This window comes from Stenella coeruleoalba (genome assembly GCF_951394435.1).
Source record: "Stenella coeruleoalba genome assembly, chromosome: 9".
Classification (NCBI taxonomy): Eukaryota; Metazoa; Chordata; class Mammalia; order Artiodactyla; family Delphinidae; genus Stenella; species Stenella coeruleoalba.
Window position 1 is genome coordinate 38,087,052 of NC_137155.1, and position 17,157 is coordinate 38,104,208.

The window sequence follows — 17,157 nt, forward strand, 5'->3', positions numbered from 1 at the left end:
ACAATTAATAATAATAATAAAAAATAATCTGCTCCATCACTAATACCTTCAAGCACAGTCATATCTCTAGACTGGATTAATATAGTAATTCCATAATTATTTTCCTGCTTTTATCCTTGTCTTCTGCAGTCTATATTCAATACAGTAGAGTACTCCTTTAAAAAAATATTTTGAAGGAATGATAGATTCACAGAAACTTACCAAAAAATATGTACAGGAGGCCCCATGTACCAGCTGCAGATGGTTATATCTTACATAAATATGGTTTATAAAATTCTATCAAAACACTGGTATAATGCACAAAGCTTATTCAGATTTCATTAGCTTTATGTGAACAGAGTGCTTCTTTTAAAACATAAGTTAGATTCAGTGTTTTGCCCAAGTCTCGCCTTTTCACAAAAGTCTACTCTAAACTTGTTTAAAATCACAAAGTGTCCTGCAAGCTGATGATCCCTTTTACCTTGTACTATTTTCCATAATAGTTGAAATCTTTTAACATTTATGTATTATGTTTATTTTCTATCTTCTTGCACTAGACTATAAACCACGTGAGCCAGAATATTTTTGGTTTTGTGCAATAATATATTCCAGGTACTTAGAATAATACTTGTATTAAACTCAATGCATGCCTCTCAAATATTTGAGAGAATAATTGCACACTTGCAGCTGGGGCTTTTGTTTATGCCCTTTATCTTTATTTGTTTTGAAAGACTTGTTCTTTCTCCCTAGAGTATATAAAATTTTATGTTTATTAGTTCATTAACTACTGCTCATACGAGTCCAATGTTATCGTCTCTTCCCAACTCCACATTCACGATGTCATACTGAAGGCTTGAAATGGCCATGATGGGGATATTTATAAGAGCTAAATCAGCAAACATTTCAAGTCAGCACTCTGTACCCTCAGCAGTTGTTAAACATTTGCCAGCACTCCACTGAATCTAACCAGGCAATTCAGCACCAATTAAAATTCTTTTTTTTATTAATTAATTTATTTATTTTTGGCTGCATTGGGTCTTTGTTGCTGCGTGCGGGCTTTCTCTAGTTGCGGCGAGAGGGGGCTACTCTTCATTGCAGTGCATGGGCTTCTCATTGTGGAGGCTTCTCTTGTTGTGGAGCACGGGCTCTAGGTGCACAGGCTTCAGTGGCTGTTGCACACAGGCTCAGTAGTTGTGGCTCGCGGGCTCTAGAGCGCAGGCTCAGTAGTTGTGGCGCTCGGGCTTAGTTGCTCAGTGGCATGTGGGATCTTCCCGGACCAGGGCTTGAACCCGTGTCCCCTGCATTGGCAGGTGGATTCTTAACCCCTGCACCATCGGGCAAGTCCTAAAATTCTTAATTAAAATTGTTTTCCGTATCAACTTTTTGTTATTGTATAGATGAGTGGCTCAAATGAGCGCATATATTTTCCTGGTGAATTTCCTATACATTACAATATGCATGCAATATAAATTATTTCACGGGTTCTTAGGACAGTGTCCAGCTGGCTTAGGTTTATTAACAAAATTCTCAGATATTTTGTTTATCTAAGATTCACTCCTACAGATATTTTGTCCAAGGCATTGCAGTAGATGCACACATCAAAAGGTTAAGCATAGGTAGATGAAGCAGGGGAAAAATAATAGGAAACGCATAAAAGTGTTTTAAGGACTAGTCGTTTAAGAGTATTATCAGCAAATAATGATATTAAAAGGAGAAAGGAGATTTTCTTCATGGTCTCAGGTCAAGTTATTCTGGAGTTAAATAGTTGTCTTTCCAGGTAAATAGACGTAGCTAGCTACTGCAATGTGTATAGCCCTTTTCTGGAAGATATTATGGCCGTTGTCTTTTCAAGTTAACAATGATCCCAAGAACTTGCAAGAACACGTGGAGAGGAAACTTATACTAAGGACACGTGAAGAGCTTATTTTACGTCTTTTCCTAGTGTAGTTGTATCATTAGAATATTCTTCCTAGGGTGTATTTTAAAATCCAAGTGTATAGATTTCAACTAGCCTATAAAGTGCTACAGTGTGACTATTTTTTAACAATACTTACTTCTTTTTTCAGTCTCTTGGTCATTTTATTAAAATTTTCACGCAAGTAGATGTGAACTTCTGTCTCTTGATGACTAGTTCTCCAAATGTTTTATTCTATACTGCTGTAGGTGTTTCTTTTCTGCTGCTGACTACAATTTAAGTAGAGCATCTTCTGTATCACCTGAGGAATTGCATTAATAGCAATGTCAACTTCTGGAATTTCAAAATACTATTTTTTGCCATTGTGACCGGAGGTGAGAGTAGAAAAATTTTTATATAAAATGTTCTAATAAGTTTTTGTTTCCCTGATAGAAGCCCACTGAGCAACAACCAGACAAAATATATATACATATATAGGAAAATGTAGCAGGAAAAATTTGCGATTAACTCTCAGTTTCTTTGTGTATCTTTTTTAAGAATCAGAGCAATGGTTAATTCAACCTTACCTGAATATGAGAATCATGTGAGGAGCTTTTTAAAAATCCTTATGTCTGAGATCCACCCCAGACCAATGCAATCTGTATCACTGTGTTTTGGGCTCAGGCATCAGTGTATTTTAAAAATCACTCAGGTGATCGTAAGATGGATCCAGGTTTGAGTACCTCTGGTTTAAAAACACAACTGTTTTGGTTAGACAAAGATAAAGCTCTTTTGCTAATTTTAAGTACTATATATAGCTAAGGGAAATGTTAATTATCAAATTTAATTTTGTATCATTTACAGATGGTCCTCAACTTACGATGGGTTAATTTAATGATTTTTTGACTTTATGGTGGTGCAAAAGAAATATATTTTCGATAGAAACTATACTTTGAATTTTAGATTTTGATCTCTTTCCAGGCCAGCCATATGTAGTACGTTACTCTCTCACGATGCCAGGTAGCAGCAGTAAGCGGTAGCTCTCAGTCAGCCATGGGATTGCAAGGGTTAACAACCCATGTACTTAGAACCATTCTCTACGCATACAACCATTCTCTTTTTCACTTTCGGTAAATATTCAATAAATTACATGAGATATTCAATACTTCACTATAAAATTGTTTTTGCGTTTGATGATTTTGCCCAGTCATATGTTAATGTAAATGTTATGAGCACATCTTCATTAGGCTATGCTGTGCTATGATGTTGGCTAGGTTGGGTGTATTCAATGCGTTTGTTTGTTTGTTTTTTGCGGTTCGCGGGCCTCTCACTGTTGTGGCCTCTCCCGTTGCGGAGCACAGGCTCCGGACGCGCAGGCTCAGCGGCCACGGCTCACGGGCCCAGCCGCTCCGTGGCATGTGGGATCTTCCCACACCGGGGCACGAACCCGTGTCACCTGCATCGGCAGGCAGACTCTCAACCACTGCGCCACCAGGGAAGCCCTTCAATGCGTTTTTGAGTTATGGTATTTTCAGCTTATGTTGGGTTTATTAGGACGTTACCCCATTGTAAGTTGAGGAAGATCTGTGCTCATATGTTATGCACATGAATGCTAGTTCAATATTTATATTAGACAAGTCTCTTCTTTAAAACAGTTGCAGCTAACACAACCCTATTACTACAGGGTTAAAACAGCCACTGCAGAGATGCTTCTGACTGGGCACAGGAAAGATTTCTAGGCCACAAATATCCTTTGTGATAAGGGGAAAAAAGTCTCTGCTAGGGAGTCTAGATTTTGAAGGAAACTTTTGAAATCACTCAGTTAAGAGAAGTAAAAGATGACTTTTCCATGGTCCCATGTAACATGAAGATTAAAGGCATTGGTAGCCTCTCTCAAGTTGTCAAAGCTCTCAGTTTTCCCTGGAAACCCAATGTCCTCACTGAAACAGGGACCCATGGCACTGTTTACTTTGGCAGATAAAGAACAAGATTATTGGGCTTCCCTTGTGGCGCAGTGGTTGAGAGTCCGCCTGCCGATGCAGGGGACGCAGGTTCGTGCCCCGGTCCGGGAAGATCCCACATGCCACGGAGCGGCTGGGCGTGTGAGCCATGGCCGCTGGGCCTGCGCGTCCGGAGCCTGCGCTCCGCAATGGGAGAGGCCACAACAGTGAGAGGCTTGCGTACTGCAAAAAAAAAAAAAAAAAAAGGACAAGATTATTAATCTACAGTCAGTTCTTTAAAAACTTGTTATTTTTAAAAATGACAAATTAATTTTATAAGTCTGATAGTCTTGTTGTTAACCATTGGAATAGAATAATCTTCTCACAGTGGCTATGACTGTTATTTGGGTGGTAAAACTACTCCCTGCCACCATCATGTGTCCCCAGGGTGAGACACTGGGGACTTGCCTTTCCAAAAGGCTCTTCAGGATCAGTAGATGGGTCCGATCCAGGCTCCTCTCAAATTACTGCCTCTGCCCTTGGTCTCAGAGCATGTGAAGATTTTGCTTTTGCCCTTTAAGAGCAGCGTCTCTGTTTCCTAAAGCCCTTCTGTTCTCCTGAATGCCAGTCCCTCTAGCCTTCAAAGCCAGATGTTCGGCTTTCTGCTGCAGGGCTCTCGGGCTGGGGAGCTTGTTGTGGGACCCCTCACTCCTCGGCGGGAACCTCTGCAATTGTGATTGCCTTCCAGTTTGTTGTTCTTGACTATACCACATTTCCATCCCTCCCACAGTTTTGTGGTTCCTTCTTTATATCTTTAGTTGTAGAAGATCTTTTCTGCTATTCTTCAGGTCATTCTCATTATAGTTGCTCTGTAAATAGTTGTAATTTTGCTGTGCCCATGGGAGGCGATGAGCTCAGAATCTTTCTCTCCACTATCTTGACCCCTCCTGTTATATTTCTTGTATACATAGAAGATATATCCTTCATCTGTTAATTTAAGTCGGTAAAAAAGCAAGAGAATATTTCCATGTACTAGAAAAATAAGTGATAAAATTCTCTGGACTAACTTAACAAAAGTCATGGACTCCAAAGAAGAAGACTTGGCTGTAATGGAAAATTCTATTCGTTCTTTTTCTAACATAAAGAGACCAGATTTATGTCATATACAAGAATTTGGATCAGTACGTTAATCTCTTATCTGTGTGATTTTTGAATAAATAATGACTTCTTTAACCTTGATTTTATGTTTTAAATGGGGAGAAAGTTTGATGAAGTCATAAGATAATTTTGAGTTTTCTTTTTTTTTTTTTTTTTTTTTTGTGGTACGTGAGCCTCTCACTGTTGTGGCCTCTCCCGTTGTGGAGCACAGGCTCCGGACGCACAGGCTCAGCTGCCATGGCTCACGGGCCTAGCCGCTCCGCAGCATGTGGGATCATCCCGGACCGGGGCATGAACCCGTGTCCCCTGCATCGGCAGGCGGACTCTCAACCACTGCGCCACCAGGGAAGCCCAATTTTGAGTTTTAAATGACATAAGAAGATCAAACACTTTGCAATCTCCAAAACACTCTACACATGCAAACTTTAATTCATAGTGTTAATAGTACTCAATGCATAAATCGAGTATAGATTCTAAGAGAATTATTACGAGGAGTTCCACACAGGGCAAATTGCTGTCTGCTGTAGTTGAAGGTGGCCCTGAGAAGTTTTGCAGACAAGGTGGCAGGTAAACTATGGCATATATTATGCTTGAACTTCATTTGACATTGAAGGGAATGCTGGGCAAAAAGAACATAATGAGAAAAGGAAGGACTCTGGAATCATGAGATACCGTGGGAATTGGATGTCTATATATTGAATTGTAAATATGGAAGGCACAGAAAATAAATATCCATAGGTACGTTTGGATCATATTTTGAGACATCTGTGATGCCAATTGTGCTTCAATTCAAAGACAAAAGGAAATATTGAATGATGATGATGTGTTTGAAGTCTGTTTAGGATGGAACAAAGGAACAGGAATCTACTGGGCACTAGACACTTTGCTAGACACAGTATTTCAAGGTCTGTATCATTATTCCAATTTCAAGTATTAGAAAACTGAGCCACAGAGAGGTTAAATATATGCCCAGGGACATTCAGCCAAGAGTTCTGGAGCCAAGACTCAAATCCAAATTTATCTGGCTTTACATCTTTCCATTACTCCATGGGGCCTTTGCAATTAATCTGACAAACACATGTTGAGTTTTTTGGAATAAAGAAGCAAAGAGGCAGTAAAATCACAAGGGAAGCTTATTCAAGATGCAACAGACACCTAAAGAGATAGGAAGGAAACTAAAAGTGTTCTATTTTTTTATGTAGCATTTTTTGGGACCCATTAGCTTGATTCTTCTATTTTCTAATCATTGCCAAATACACTTTTCAATTTATTTTTATGTCAGAATTATATGAAAGGATTTAAATTTTCCTTGAAAATCATGTACACATTCAGAATATTCCTAACTGAACATTTCTGAAATGTAGCTGCTTTAACTCTCATGGCATTGGATATTATGTGACTCAGCCAGACATGAGGGGATTCGCAGGGAGTGAGTACTTCAGAGGACCTCTGGGACGACTCATGCACTAGAGCAGGTGCTAGAAAGACAAGCCAGAATCTCCTCTCTCAATTCCCAGGTAGATTTCCTCCATTTCAGCATATATCAAAAGTGTTTGCTCAACAGAATTACTCCTGCTTTTGGGCTTACTACCACCTTACTTTTTAGATGATGCTGAGAGTGATGGAAAAGACAACCTAAAATGACCCTGTTCTCTTTGTTGTGGTTAATAACATTAAGTTACTTCCTCATAAGATGGTTATGCTAGTCAGAAGGCAGCCATTGGTATCCAGTGTTCTTCTCTAAGTTTTCTGCCCTAGTAGCCAAGGCAAGCATTGTTGACTCTGGAATTAGCCCTCTATTTCAGAATTGCCTCATCATGATCCTCCTTTGCTTTCTAGGAGACCCAATAGTTTGTGCTGAGCATCTGTCCTAATCCCTTATCCCAAGGGTTAAAGCAGCTGTTTTAACCTGGCTGCCTGGCATTTCAGTTGCCAATCTTTTTTGGAAGCCGGACCTTTGTCCCATTACAAATACGTATTAGCAGTGAATTGATCTCCCAGTTCACAGCTGCCTGCCTGTCTGGCTTCCTGCTTGGATTTCTCAGCCCAGAATCTGTCACTGTGCTCTCATACTTGAAGTTCCAATATTAGCTCAAATATGACTGGAACTATGTCTTTCACTCAACTACTGTCTATTCATCTAGGTGTCACTTCCTTGGTATGTCTTGTACTAGAGGGTAGGTTGGACATAGTTATGCATCCTTTCTTCTCTTTGCTGCCCCAGTGTACTTTTGCTTTTGTTTTTTGGCCAAGCCATGTGGTTTGTGGGACCTTAGTTCCCGTACCAAAGATCAAATCCATGCCCCTTGCAGTGGAAGCACAATGTTCCACCCACTGGGCTGCTGGGAATTCCCGCCCAATGTTTTGCACAGACAGTTGATGATAATCAAAAGTTAGGAATGTTTATGTTGATAGGTAATAGGAACAAATCCAGAAAAGCAACTGAGTTACAAAATAAGTAAGTGGGTGTTCCTATAAAGATACTAGAACACAGCAGTAGGTATTTCACAATCCAGTGCAATTTGGGAATCCAAACAGATATGTAGACAGTTTACATAAGGGAATTCTGTTTAAATAATACAGGGCTAAGGCAAGATATCTGGAACCCTCTGATATTCCATGTACAATCTCCATCTATAGAAGATTGGCTGGAAAAGTCAAGACTTTAGTCTCAGGGAGGTTGGACCCAAAAAGTTTACTGGGACATGAATAGAAGAGCAAGATAAGGCTCCAGGTTCTAACTAGATTGTGAAGTGGGAATTGGATTGTGGGTAAACTTCAGATGTCAAGATGTTAAAAATGGAACTTGAGAATTGGAAAAGGAGCAAGTTGAGTTGATGGTGATTCATCTGAATATGAATCAGAGCTTCTTAAATTGTCCCAGACCAAGATCATCACTGAGCCTCAGCTCATGGAAAATGCAGTCACAGAAATAGAGATTTTGGCTCTTAATTCATTAATTTATTCCTAGCGGTCTCCCACTAAGAATATTCCAGTGTAAACTATGACCAGTAAACTGTTAAAAAGTGACGTGAATAATTTTGAAGGCTGTTGCTTTCTCCAGGGCATTTATAAATGATTACTGATTGTGTATTCCTATGCATATGTGAAATGAAAAGCCCATCTTCAGGTGGTATCTGTGAAGTTCTGTGGAAGTCCTGTGTATAAGAAACCAAATTTTTCTTCTTCCCCTTCAGTTTTATCATGGAGCCAAGCTATGGTTAAAATAGTCTATTGGGATATATTATTCCAGAATTTACACATCTATATATGTATGTCTCTGTAGGTACGTACAGAAGGGTCTGAATCTACATCTATAAACAAGAGGAAGTAAAAGGTGTTTTGCTAACTTAGAATAGTGCTTTATCATCCCCAGAGAAGGATTTGGGAGTAAGGAGTCAGCTTCATGTCTCTTTTTAATACAGCACCTGGTCTCTGAAGTAGTATAAGTTTCTGCCAAGGTGCACATCAAAGCAATTACTGTAATTTGTTGTATTTTAGGAATAGCTGTGATTATTTCAATCCCAATATTTATTGCAATTCTATTGTTTCAGCTTTGTAATAAATTGAATGCTGTGCAAAAATGAAAATGTGCATTGTCTTCCATAGGGAAACCTTCAATTTAGCAAGGGACACAGAATAACAAATAAACCTTGATCACAGTATTGAAAGTGCTGGCAAGATATGTAATGAAAAATATTTATATATAGGAATCTGTACGGGCTTCAAGCACGTTATAGTGTGCGCGCACACACACACACACACACACACACACAGACGCACACACACCCAGAGAATCTCAACAAAAAGACAAACAACCCAGTTAAAAAATGGTCCAATGGCCAATAAGCACGTGAAGAAGTGTTCAAGATCATTAGTCATTAGTAAATGACTACTCAAGTGCAAATCAAACCCATTTTATATCCATAGGATGGCTTTAATTAAAAAACTAAAAAATAACAAGTATTGGCAAAGATACAGAAAAACTGGAACCCTCAGACGTTGCTGATAGTAATGTAAAATAGTACAGCCCTGTGAAAATCTGTTTGGCAGTTCCTCAAAACGTTAAACATAGAAATACCATATGACCCAGCAATTCTCCTCTTAGGCATATACCCAAGAGAACTGAAGCACATATTTGAACAAAAACATGTATACGCTAATGTTCATAGCATCATTATTCATGGAAACAACTCAAATGCACATCAGCTGATGAATGAATAAGCAAAATGTGGTATATTCATAAAATGGAATATTTTTTACTTGTAAAGAGGAATGAACTACTGACACATGCTACAACATACATTAAGTTTATGCTAAGTGAAAGAAGTCAAACACAAAGACAATACATTATATAATTCCATTTGTATGAAAAGTCCAGGGTTTTGGGGTTTCTTTTGGGGATGAAGAAAATGTTCTGGAAACAGATAGTGGTGATGGTTGCACAGCATTGTGAATATACTAATGAACCACTGAATTGTATACTTTAAAATGGTTATTAAAGTGGTAAATTTATGTTGTGTGAATTTTATCACAATAAAAAAATACAGTCACATACATATAAAACTAAACAGAATTTGCGGTATAAAGAAACAAATTTATAAATACAAATGAAAGTATAATTTATAAAATACAGGCATGATGCATTTGATGGGCGTCTAAGAGTGAATTTTTAAAGAGTGTTTCAAAAGCTCATTTGTAAATTAGTTTTTTGGGAACTGGAACTTGTTTTATGATGATTCAAAAATCACTGAGTTTTAGGAGGTAGTCAGGAAAGATTATATTCAAATGCTAGGAAATAATATCCGTGCCCTGTTTCCTAATAGGAAACTAAAAATCTTTTATTTCCCACATTTTAATTTCAAGCTGTTTTTATCACTGTTATTTAAACTGATTGAGTATTTAAATGACAGCAGTATTTGTTAGGTGTTGTTTTCCTCTCATTTAAATATATAATTCTGAGATTTCTTAGTGAAAATTATATTTTGATAACTATGAGAACATTATGTTAGTAGATTGAATACATATATTTTATTATATTTATATATAATTTTTAAGTCTCATAATATTGTGTTCTTCCATGACATTATTTCATGCATTAATTCAAGATTCTTTTGTTACCATCTTAATATGATGAAACTCCTGAAAATTATAAAGATTTTGACAAAACATAATTTAAAATACTTTTCATAACATATCTAAACTTTTTTCTTAATTGATATAAAATAAGTTGAACTTTATGTATGTTTAGAAAATTCTCTCTGAAAATGCCTGCAAAATACTAAGATCTATAGTTTGCCTCTGAATGGATTCTATTTTTCTTATTTATTCAGCAGGGCTATTATTAGTTAATAGACTAATTCTTGAAAAATGCACTGTGTATTGTTAAGTTTAACAAAGAATACCTATTTTTTTTTAAAAAACGAAGACTATTTCATTAATTTAGAAGTTATGTTATCAAAAGAAACAGGGAAGAAGCATACTACCTATTCATTTATTTGCACATTAGTTTGTATAAACTAGGCAGTGTCCCCATTCTTGGTCAAAACATACTTTTTCCTGTTTGTTTGGGTTTTTTTTGGTCCTGCAGTGCAGCTTGCGGGATTTTAGTTCCCTGATCAGGGATTGAACCTGGCCCCGGGCCATGAAAGCACCGAGTGCTAACCACTGGACTGCCAGGGAGTTCCCCTGTTTCTTTTCTTGTGATTGCCTTTTCCAATTAGATAGCCCTTCAAAAATGGTAAAGAACATTTTGCATGTTTGTCTTAAAATTTAATTAATCTGGTGATATTTATTTATATTTTAAGAAGTCTTTGTTTCTGGACTGTATTATATAACCACAGTAGCATATATAAATAATTTGTGTGTTTTCTATTTCTTACAGATTCTACAAAGAAATTAAAAGATGTTCTTGAAGAATTCCATGGTAATGGTGTGCTTGCAAAGTATAATCCTGAAGGGGTAAAACCTTTTTTCTTTATTTAAGTTTCATATAGATGTTTGGAGGAGAGATTTCTTAATAAAGAGTCCTTGGAAATAGATATTCATATACAAAATGAAATTCATAATGAAATGCTATTCTGGAAGATACATTAAATGGTATACTACTTTTTTCACCCAAAAGCATTTTTCTAATGAAAAGAACATTTCTATATTGTGTGCTTGGAAGTGTATAGATTATTTATAATACATGCTAGGTTCTTTTCCTAAAAGTCAGGAAACAGTTTTAGATAGAACGGGAGAGAAAGTGTGTCTGACTCTCACTCTATGACCTACAGATGTTAACCCCAAATGAACATTGGCATGGGGCAGGCAGTATTCCCTTGACTGAAGAAAGATTCCGTGATGGATATAAGTGGTCTCTTACTTTAAAGAGCAGGCTTGGATACAAAGAGAGGAATTTTTTCTCCTTATCTTGTTTTAGCCTGTTACCAATAAGCTTATGAATGTCTCCCTATAAAAACTTTATGTCCTGTCAATTGCTTTGAAGCACCTTGCTTGAATGAATGTCTTTCCCTCCCTAATTATTTGTTAATAACCTTGTCTTTAAGACAAGGTTAGCTGAGAAATGTTACATGTTAAACGTTTGATCATCATTGCTGTAAGTTCTTTTGCAGCTTCACCAAGTGACAGTTGGGTTGTATGGGAGCTAAAAGAAACTGCCCTTTGTAGAAGACTCTTTTGCCTGGATGTATTATCTAGCCATTCATTAGACAGATTTGTTTGCTGATGAAAACGTGATCTGTTTTTTGTTTTCATTACCATTGTGGTTTTGAATGTTTACAAAAGCACAGTTCTTGGATATCCTTAATATTTAACTTCTCTGGGATTCATAGAACTAATATTTTAGTCAAAACCGAATCTCTAAATTCTGACCTCAAAATGTTCATATTGTTTTATAATTTCCTTTTAGTATTTCCAGTACTTACTATTCTTACTCCAATATTTACTATTTTTCCTTCCATAGTTTTATTCTGTCTACATTCTGATACATAATTATACTTTTTAAAGCTCTTTAACCTAAGATTTATTTTCTTTTTAAAAAATAAAGTTAATGTTTAGTGCCTACAAATGATGCAGAAAATAGACAATTTAAAGCTACTCCCATTTGCCTATATCATGAGGGAAAAAAGCAGGCATCTGGCCTACATTTTCCTCACATTTCATTTTCCTAGATGCTTTAGAGTGAGAGAAAGAATGTTGGCAGATAAATTGGTAGAACTGAAAATCTCCAAGACCAAGAAAGCAGGGTTGGAAAGGTAAAGATGACAGCTTTACTGAATTGCTGTAAGACCCCAAAAATTCATTAATATTTACATTTCCCAATCATAGTTGAAAACATGCATGTTATCTAATCTACATACAGAGAGAAAAACAGTTTTTTCCCCCTAAAGATAGCTGTCGGCTATAAATTCAGTTGGAATGTGATCTTGTTTGCTTCAATTATTTCTTATTTAAAGGACTCTCAAGACTTAGTCTTACTGATATTATATGTTTCATGGGGATTATCAGTCACCATGTACTGGATTTATTGAGGTAATTACTAGATTCATTGTTAGACACACATATGATGTCAGCCTTTTCAATAATGTAATACCTCTCCATAAGTGCACAGGTCTGCTCTTGAAGTGCATTATTAAAATAATGAACAGTTGAGAAACAAAAAAGTTAGATCTCATTAAGACCCAAAAGTATTTCTAATTTAAGAGTGAAATCACTCTCAGATTTTAAAGCTGATAGGTATTTTCCCATCAGGAGAAAAATTTTAAGTCTTTATGAGTCTTTTAAACACTAGTATGTATTTTACAAAAGCCAATAGGAAATATTTAGGAATATTCAGTGTTTAGAAATAAATCTTTAAAGCCTAGAGATTCTGTTCAGTACATGCCTTCATCAAGTTTATAAAAGGTTACTTTAATAGTAGGAAATAATTCATACTGTCAACTCACATGTGCAGTTACCACTCTCTATTGACTGGTCAAGTTGAGCCCAAAGTAGGCATAGATGAGTGACTACCTAACTGATGTTCAGTTGTACAAGAAAAGTGATTAATCTAGTCTTGCTTTGGAGTAAATGACTAATACTTTGTTTTCTAAAATGGAGGTGGCTTGTATCATCCATATAAAATGTATTTACAAAGAGAAAACAACCTAAATATCTTTTAAAATTGCTTCTCCCCTTTACAAAGTAAAGCTGCTTAAATAGTAGATGCATTATTTTTCTTATGATTCACTTGAACTACTGAATTATAAAAGCTCTGTGTATAAAAGCTTAATCCAATGAAAATGTGACCTGTTTAAGTCTATTTGAATAGAGGAGAAATACTGTGTAATATATGGATGACTCATTTATTTTTAATTCCTATGAGGAAATAAATGACAGACTCATAAAATATAAATTTAAACAATGGCTTTAAAGATTCTTTAAGAATAAAAACTTGAGAAAGGTGTTGAGATAACCAAACAAATATGATTATAAAGTTTTTAAGTAAAGAAACTCATCTTGAGAAAAGTAAAATGGGGCTTCCCTGGTGGCGCAGTGGTTGAGAGTCTGCCTGCCGATGCAGGGGACACGAGTTCGTGCCCCGGTCCGGGAAGATCCCACATGCCGTGGAGCGGCTGGGCCCGTGAGCCATGGCCGCTGAGCCTGCGTGTCCGGAGCCTGTGCTCCACGACGGCAGGGGCCACAGCAGTGAGAGGCCCGCGTACGGCAAAAAAAAAAAAAAAAAAAAATGTAAAATGACTTTCCCAAGATTAACCATCTAGGTTTGTGACAATAACTGTAGTTAAAATCTGGTTGTCTGGGATCCCAGTCTAAGACATTTCCTCTTCACTTAATTGGCTAGGCCATTAGAATGAGAGGGAAGACCTGAGGAGATGAGAAGGATAAGGGGAAGGGAAAGGTATTTCACATGCACTGAATGACATTGCATGTCATTGCAAGCATTACATTGCTTCTGTAATGAGCATAGCATTGTTCCATTGCACATAATTATTACTGACTCATGCCCAACAAGGTAAGAGATACCTATTAGTTTCCACCTAATCTTATGTGGACAATATAAAGAATATGATTACAGGTAGATTGTAGTGGCCATCCAGTCCTTGTGAGAAGGTTCATAGTAAAACACACTCAGAACATCTCAGATGTAACTGATTCATGAGAGTCGTCGAATTTTGTAGTATGAGAAAGAATCAGTTTGGCATTGCATATATAAATATTTTTTCCCTGGATTCCAAATTCCACACCAAATTATTTCATTGACATCTAAATAGATGGGAAGAAATTAAGCAGTGGCTTATGTATAGAAAGATATTTGTCTTTAAAGGGGTGGAGAGAGGCTGGGTATGTTATTCTAATAGAAGGAAATAGGAGTGGGGAATAAGTATAATCGCATTTATCTATATATGTACTGTTATATTTTCACATTCTTCTCTGGAAGGTTTTAATTATACTGTATGTGTTATTCATTATTATCTCATGTCAATTAGAACTGTTTGCTTCTTACATTCTAAGATTGATTGATTCAGTGATTCTCACATTTTAGCTGGCATCAGAATCACCTGGGGGTCTTCTTAAAACAGAGGTTGTTGCCTCCTCCCCTTAGTTTCTGGAATGGGGCTCAGAATTCTCTGTTTTTATCAGTTTCCCAGCTGATGCTGAAGCTGCTATTTTCGAACCACATTTTTAGACCCATGGATCTAGGGTCTGCTTTAAAATCAATCTGTAAACTTGACTTTTTAGTTAAATTATCAGCAATATGAGATGATAAGTATAAATTATCTTACCTTAACGCACGTATTCTTTCTTTCCTTGCATGCGCAGAAACAAGACATTCTTAAACAAGTAAGACATTTTCTTTTCTATTAAAATCTGTCTTTTCTTTCTTTATTCTGATGTGAGCTATGAATTTCTTATCCGTATCACTGAGCTATACTTCTGTGCCAATAAGATTCGTATAATATACAATATTAACTGTAATACTTATAAAGTTGTAAGTGACAGATATTTGTTTAAATTAAAGACTCAAATGGAGGAGCTAATACCTCAGTAGAATCAAAAAGGGTCCAGAGTGCCGGCTTCAGTTTTGGAGACTCTTGAGCTTAATTTTCTAATTTCACCGAAATAGAATCAGGCTCTGGTAAAATGATCTATTTAATGAAAGTCTTAACTTATTATTTTACAGTGGGAGATTTAATAATTGCTTTTAAATGAGATGGATAAGGACTTTTTAATTGGTCTACAGTGCTGTTAGAATCTGTGAAGAAAATATGAGTGAAAAGCTCTTGATTTTAGCCCTCCTGGGAAAAAGAGCAATCCATCTGTTGTTTCAACCAGTCTCTCCTAGTAAAGTCCATTTTGTCAAGGAAGTTTTAGGTCCATAGTTCTGTTGGATCCCTAGAATTACAACACATTTTTGAGTTCTCTAAATGGAGATGTTTATATCCTGCTGGGAATATATCTTACTAAAATGCATGAGCTGCCTAAAACCATAACATTGTCTCCCTTGGACAATACTGGCTATGTACTAGTTGCTTCTTATTCACAAGTTTCCCTGTTGTTTCAATGACAACAAGCACTGCAGTTTCATCCCCAACATGTCCCAGTACAATTGATTACATCAGAATGATCTTGACTGACTTAGACACTGATACTACATACTACAGTCTCCTAGGATGAAGCACAACTGAAATGGCAACTCATTGACCGTGATGATTTTTACCAGCCCCTTTCACAGGATGGCCTTTCCCTGATCTCATCCCTGACCTCTGTGGAAACCTACTAGCTCCCCCAAAGACAGTCTACATGAGCTTGATGTTGTTAGGAGGCAACCCCTCAGAGTAAACAGTTGCTTTTATTAAGCAGGCCCTAGTTTTTAAAGGGCATTTGTTGAACACCTTACTCAACAAACACACCATTCTGCACAACCTTCATCCCTGCTCCAGGCTGTTTGAAAACTGGTGGCAAATGAGCGTCTTTTCTTGGGGTCAGTAGAATGAGCTTCTTCCTTCCTTTTCCTGGCTCAGCCTTTGTTCCATATGCAGTTGTTTAGTAGGGAAGCAATTTCAGTTGCAGAGTAGAAAGAATGCGGAAAGCTGAGGGTAGCCAAAAGGAAAAAGAATGAGGGCATGCATACTTATTACTCTGTGTGTGTTCTTTGTTTATCAGTGTTCTGTGAGTGTAGGGTTTTCTTTTTACATTTCCTGTCATTAGATGATTCTTGGCCTAAGGCTGAGTTAAATTTTCATAGCTCCCTGGGCGTACTCTATCTTTGTACTCAGTACTCTGTACTGGGTTTGTGTTATTCAGACAAGTGAGTTGCTTCAACCCCTTAATAAGAAACCTGGGATTTCAGAACCTACATTTTGTAGTGCTGCTGCCTAATGTATATTGACACTATTATAATTATTAGCAATGATATAAACACCCTTGTATTGTAAGCTATAATTGTACTTCCAGAACCAAATTCAACCTTTACCATTAAAGAAAGCACCTGGAAAGTATAACAGAGAAAACGTGGTCTTAGGGGGTCTTAGGTTTCCAACTGAACTGAGTTCAAATCCATATCTGCCACATATGAGCAGGTCTTGGACAAGTTACTTCATCTCTCCTAGCCTGAGTTTGTTCACCTATAAAATGGAGAGAGTATTGTCTCTACTGAGTTGTTAAAAGGGTTAAATTCTAAAGTATATGCAAAATACTTAAGTCTCTGTCTGCCAGGTGTTCCATTGATGTTTTGAGGCAGTGGCTGTGAATCACGCTGTAAGGAGCAACACGATTTCATATGAAAGTTCTGGAAAATTTATGAAAGGTGAAAGGGAGAATATCTGAGACACACCCCAACCAATCCTGTAACCTTGATTTTCTCAGAGCCTCACTTTCCTCATCTATAAAGTAGTAAATATAACGCTGTCACTCTGATGTCTTTCCCAACGCTAAATTAATTTCCTTCTACCGTGAGATATGAGTGGAGGACATGACATGGGATTTGCTTCCCCTATCAGGCCTGGTTGCAATCCAGAGCGCTGTCCTGGCAGTAGTTATGGTGTCTGTTGTATTTGCTCCACCTCTCACAACTGCATAAATGCCAGGACAATTAGTTAGCAAGGAATGGATGTAAAATGTTAACCAGTATTTCTGCTTCTCTTCCCTATTACTATCAGCACAATTTCAGTCATCTTCCTG

The 17,157-nt window shown here is 37.0% G+C and overlaps 1 protein-coding gene across 24 annotated transcripts in view; it reads left to right on the plus strand.

Moving 5' to 3' along the window:
• The window catches only part of DGKB (diacylglycerol kinase beta), a 909,303-nt gene that overhangs the window by 346,334 nt on the left and 545,812 nt on the right, over nt 1–17,157 (plus strand). For 20 of the 24 annotated variants that reach the window (XM_079932538.1, XM_079932527.1, XM_079932534.1 and 17 more), the window contains 2 exons: nt 10,856–10,932; nt 14,797–14,817. In XM_079932538.1, coding sequence (XP_079788664.1) covers nt 10,856–10,932; nt 14,797–14,817 — 98 coding nt within the window. The remainder of the gene's footprint in view (nt 1–10,855; nt 10,933–14,796; nt 14,818–17,157) is intronic. The other 4 variants (XM_079932532.1, XM_079932536.1, XM_079932539.1 and 1 more) reach the window with 2 other exon arrangements.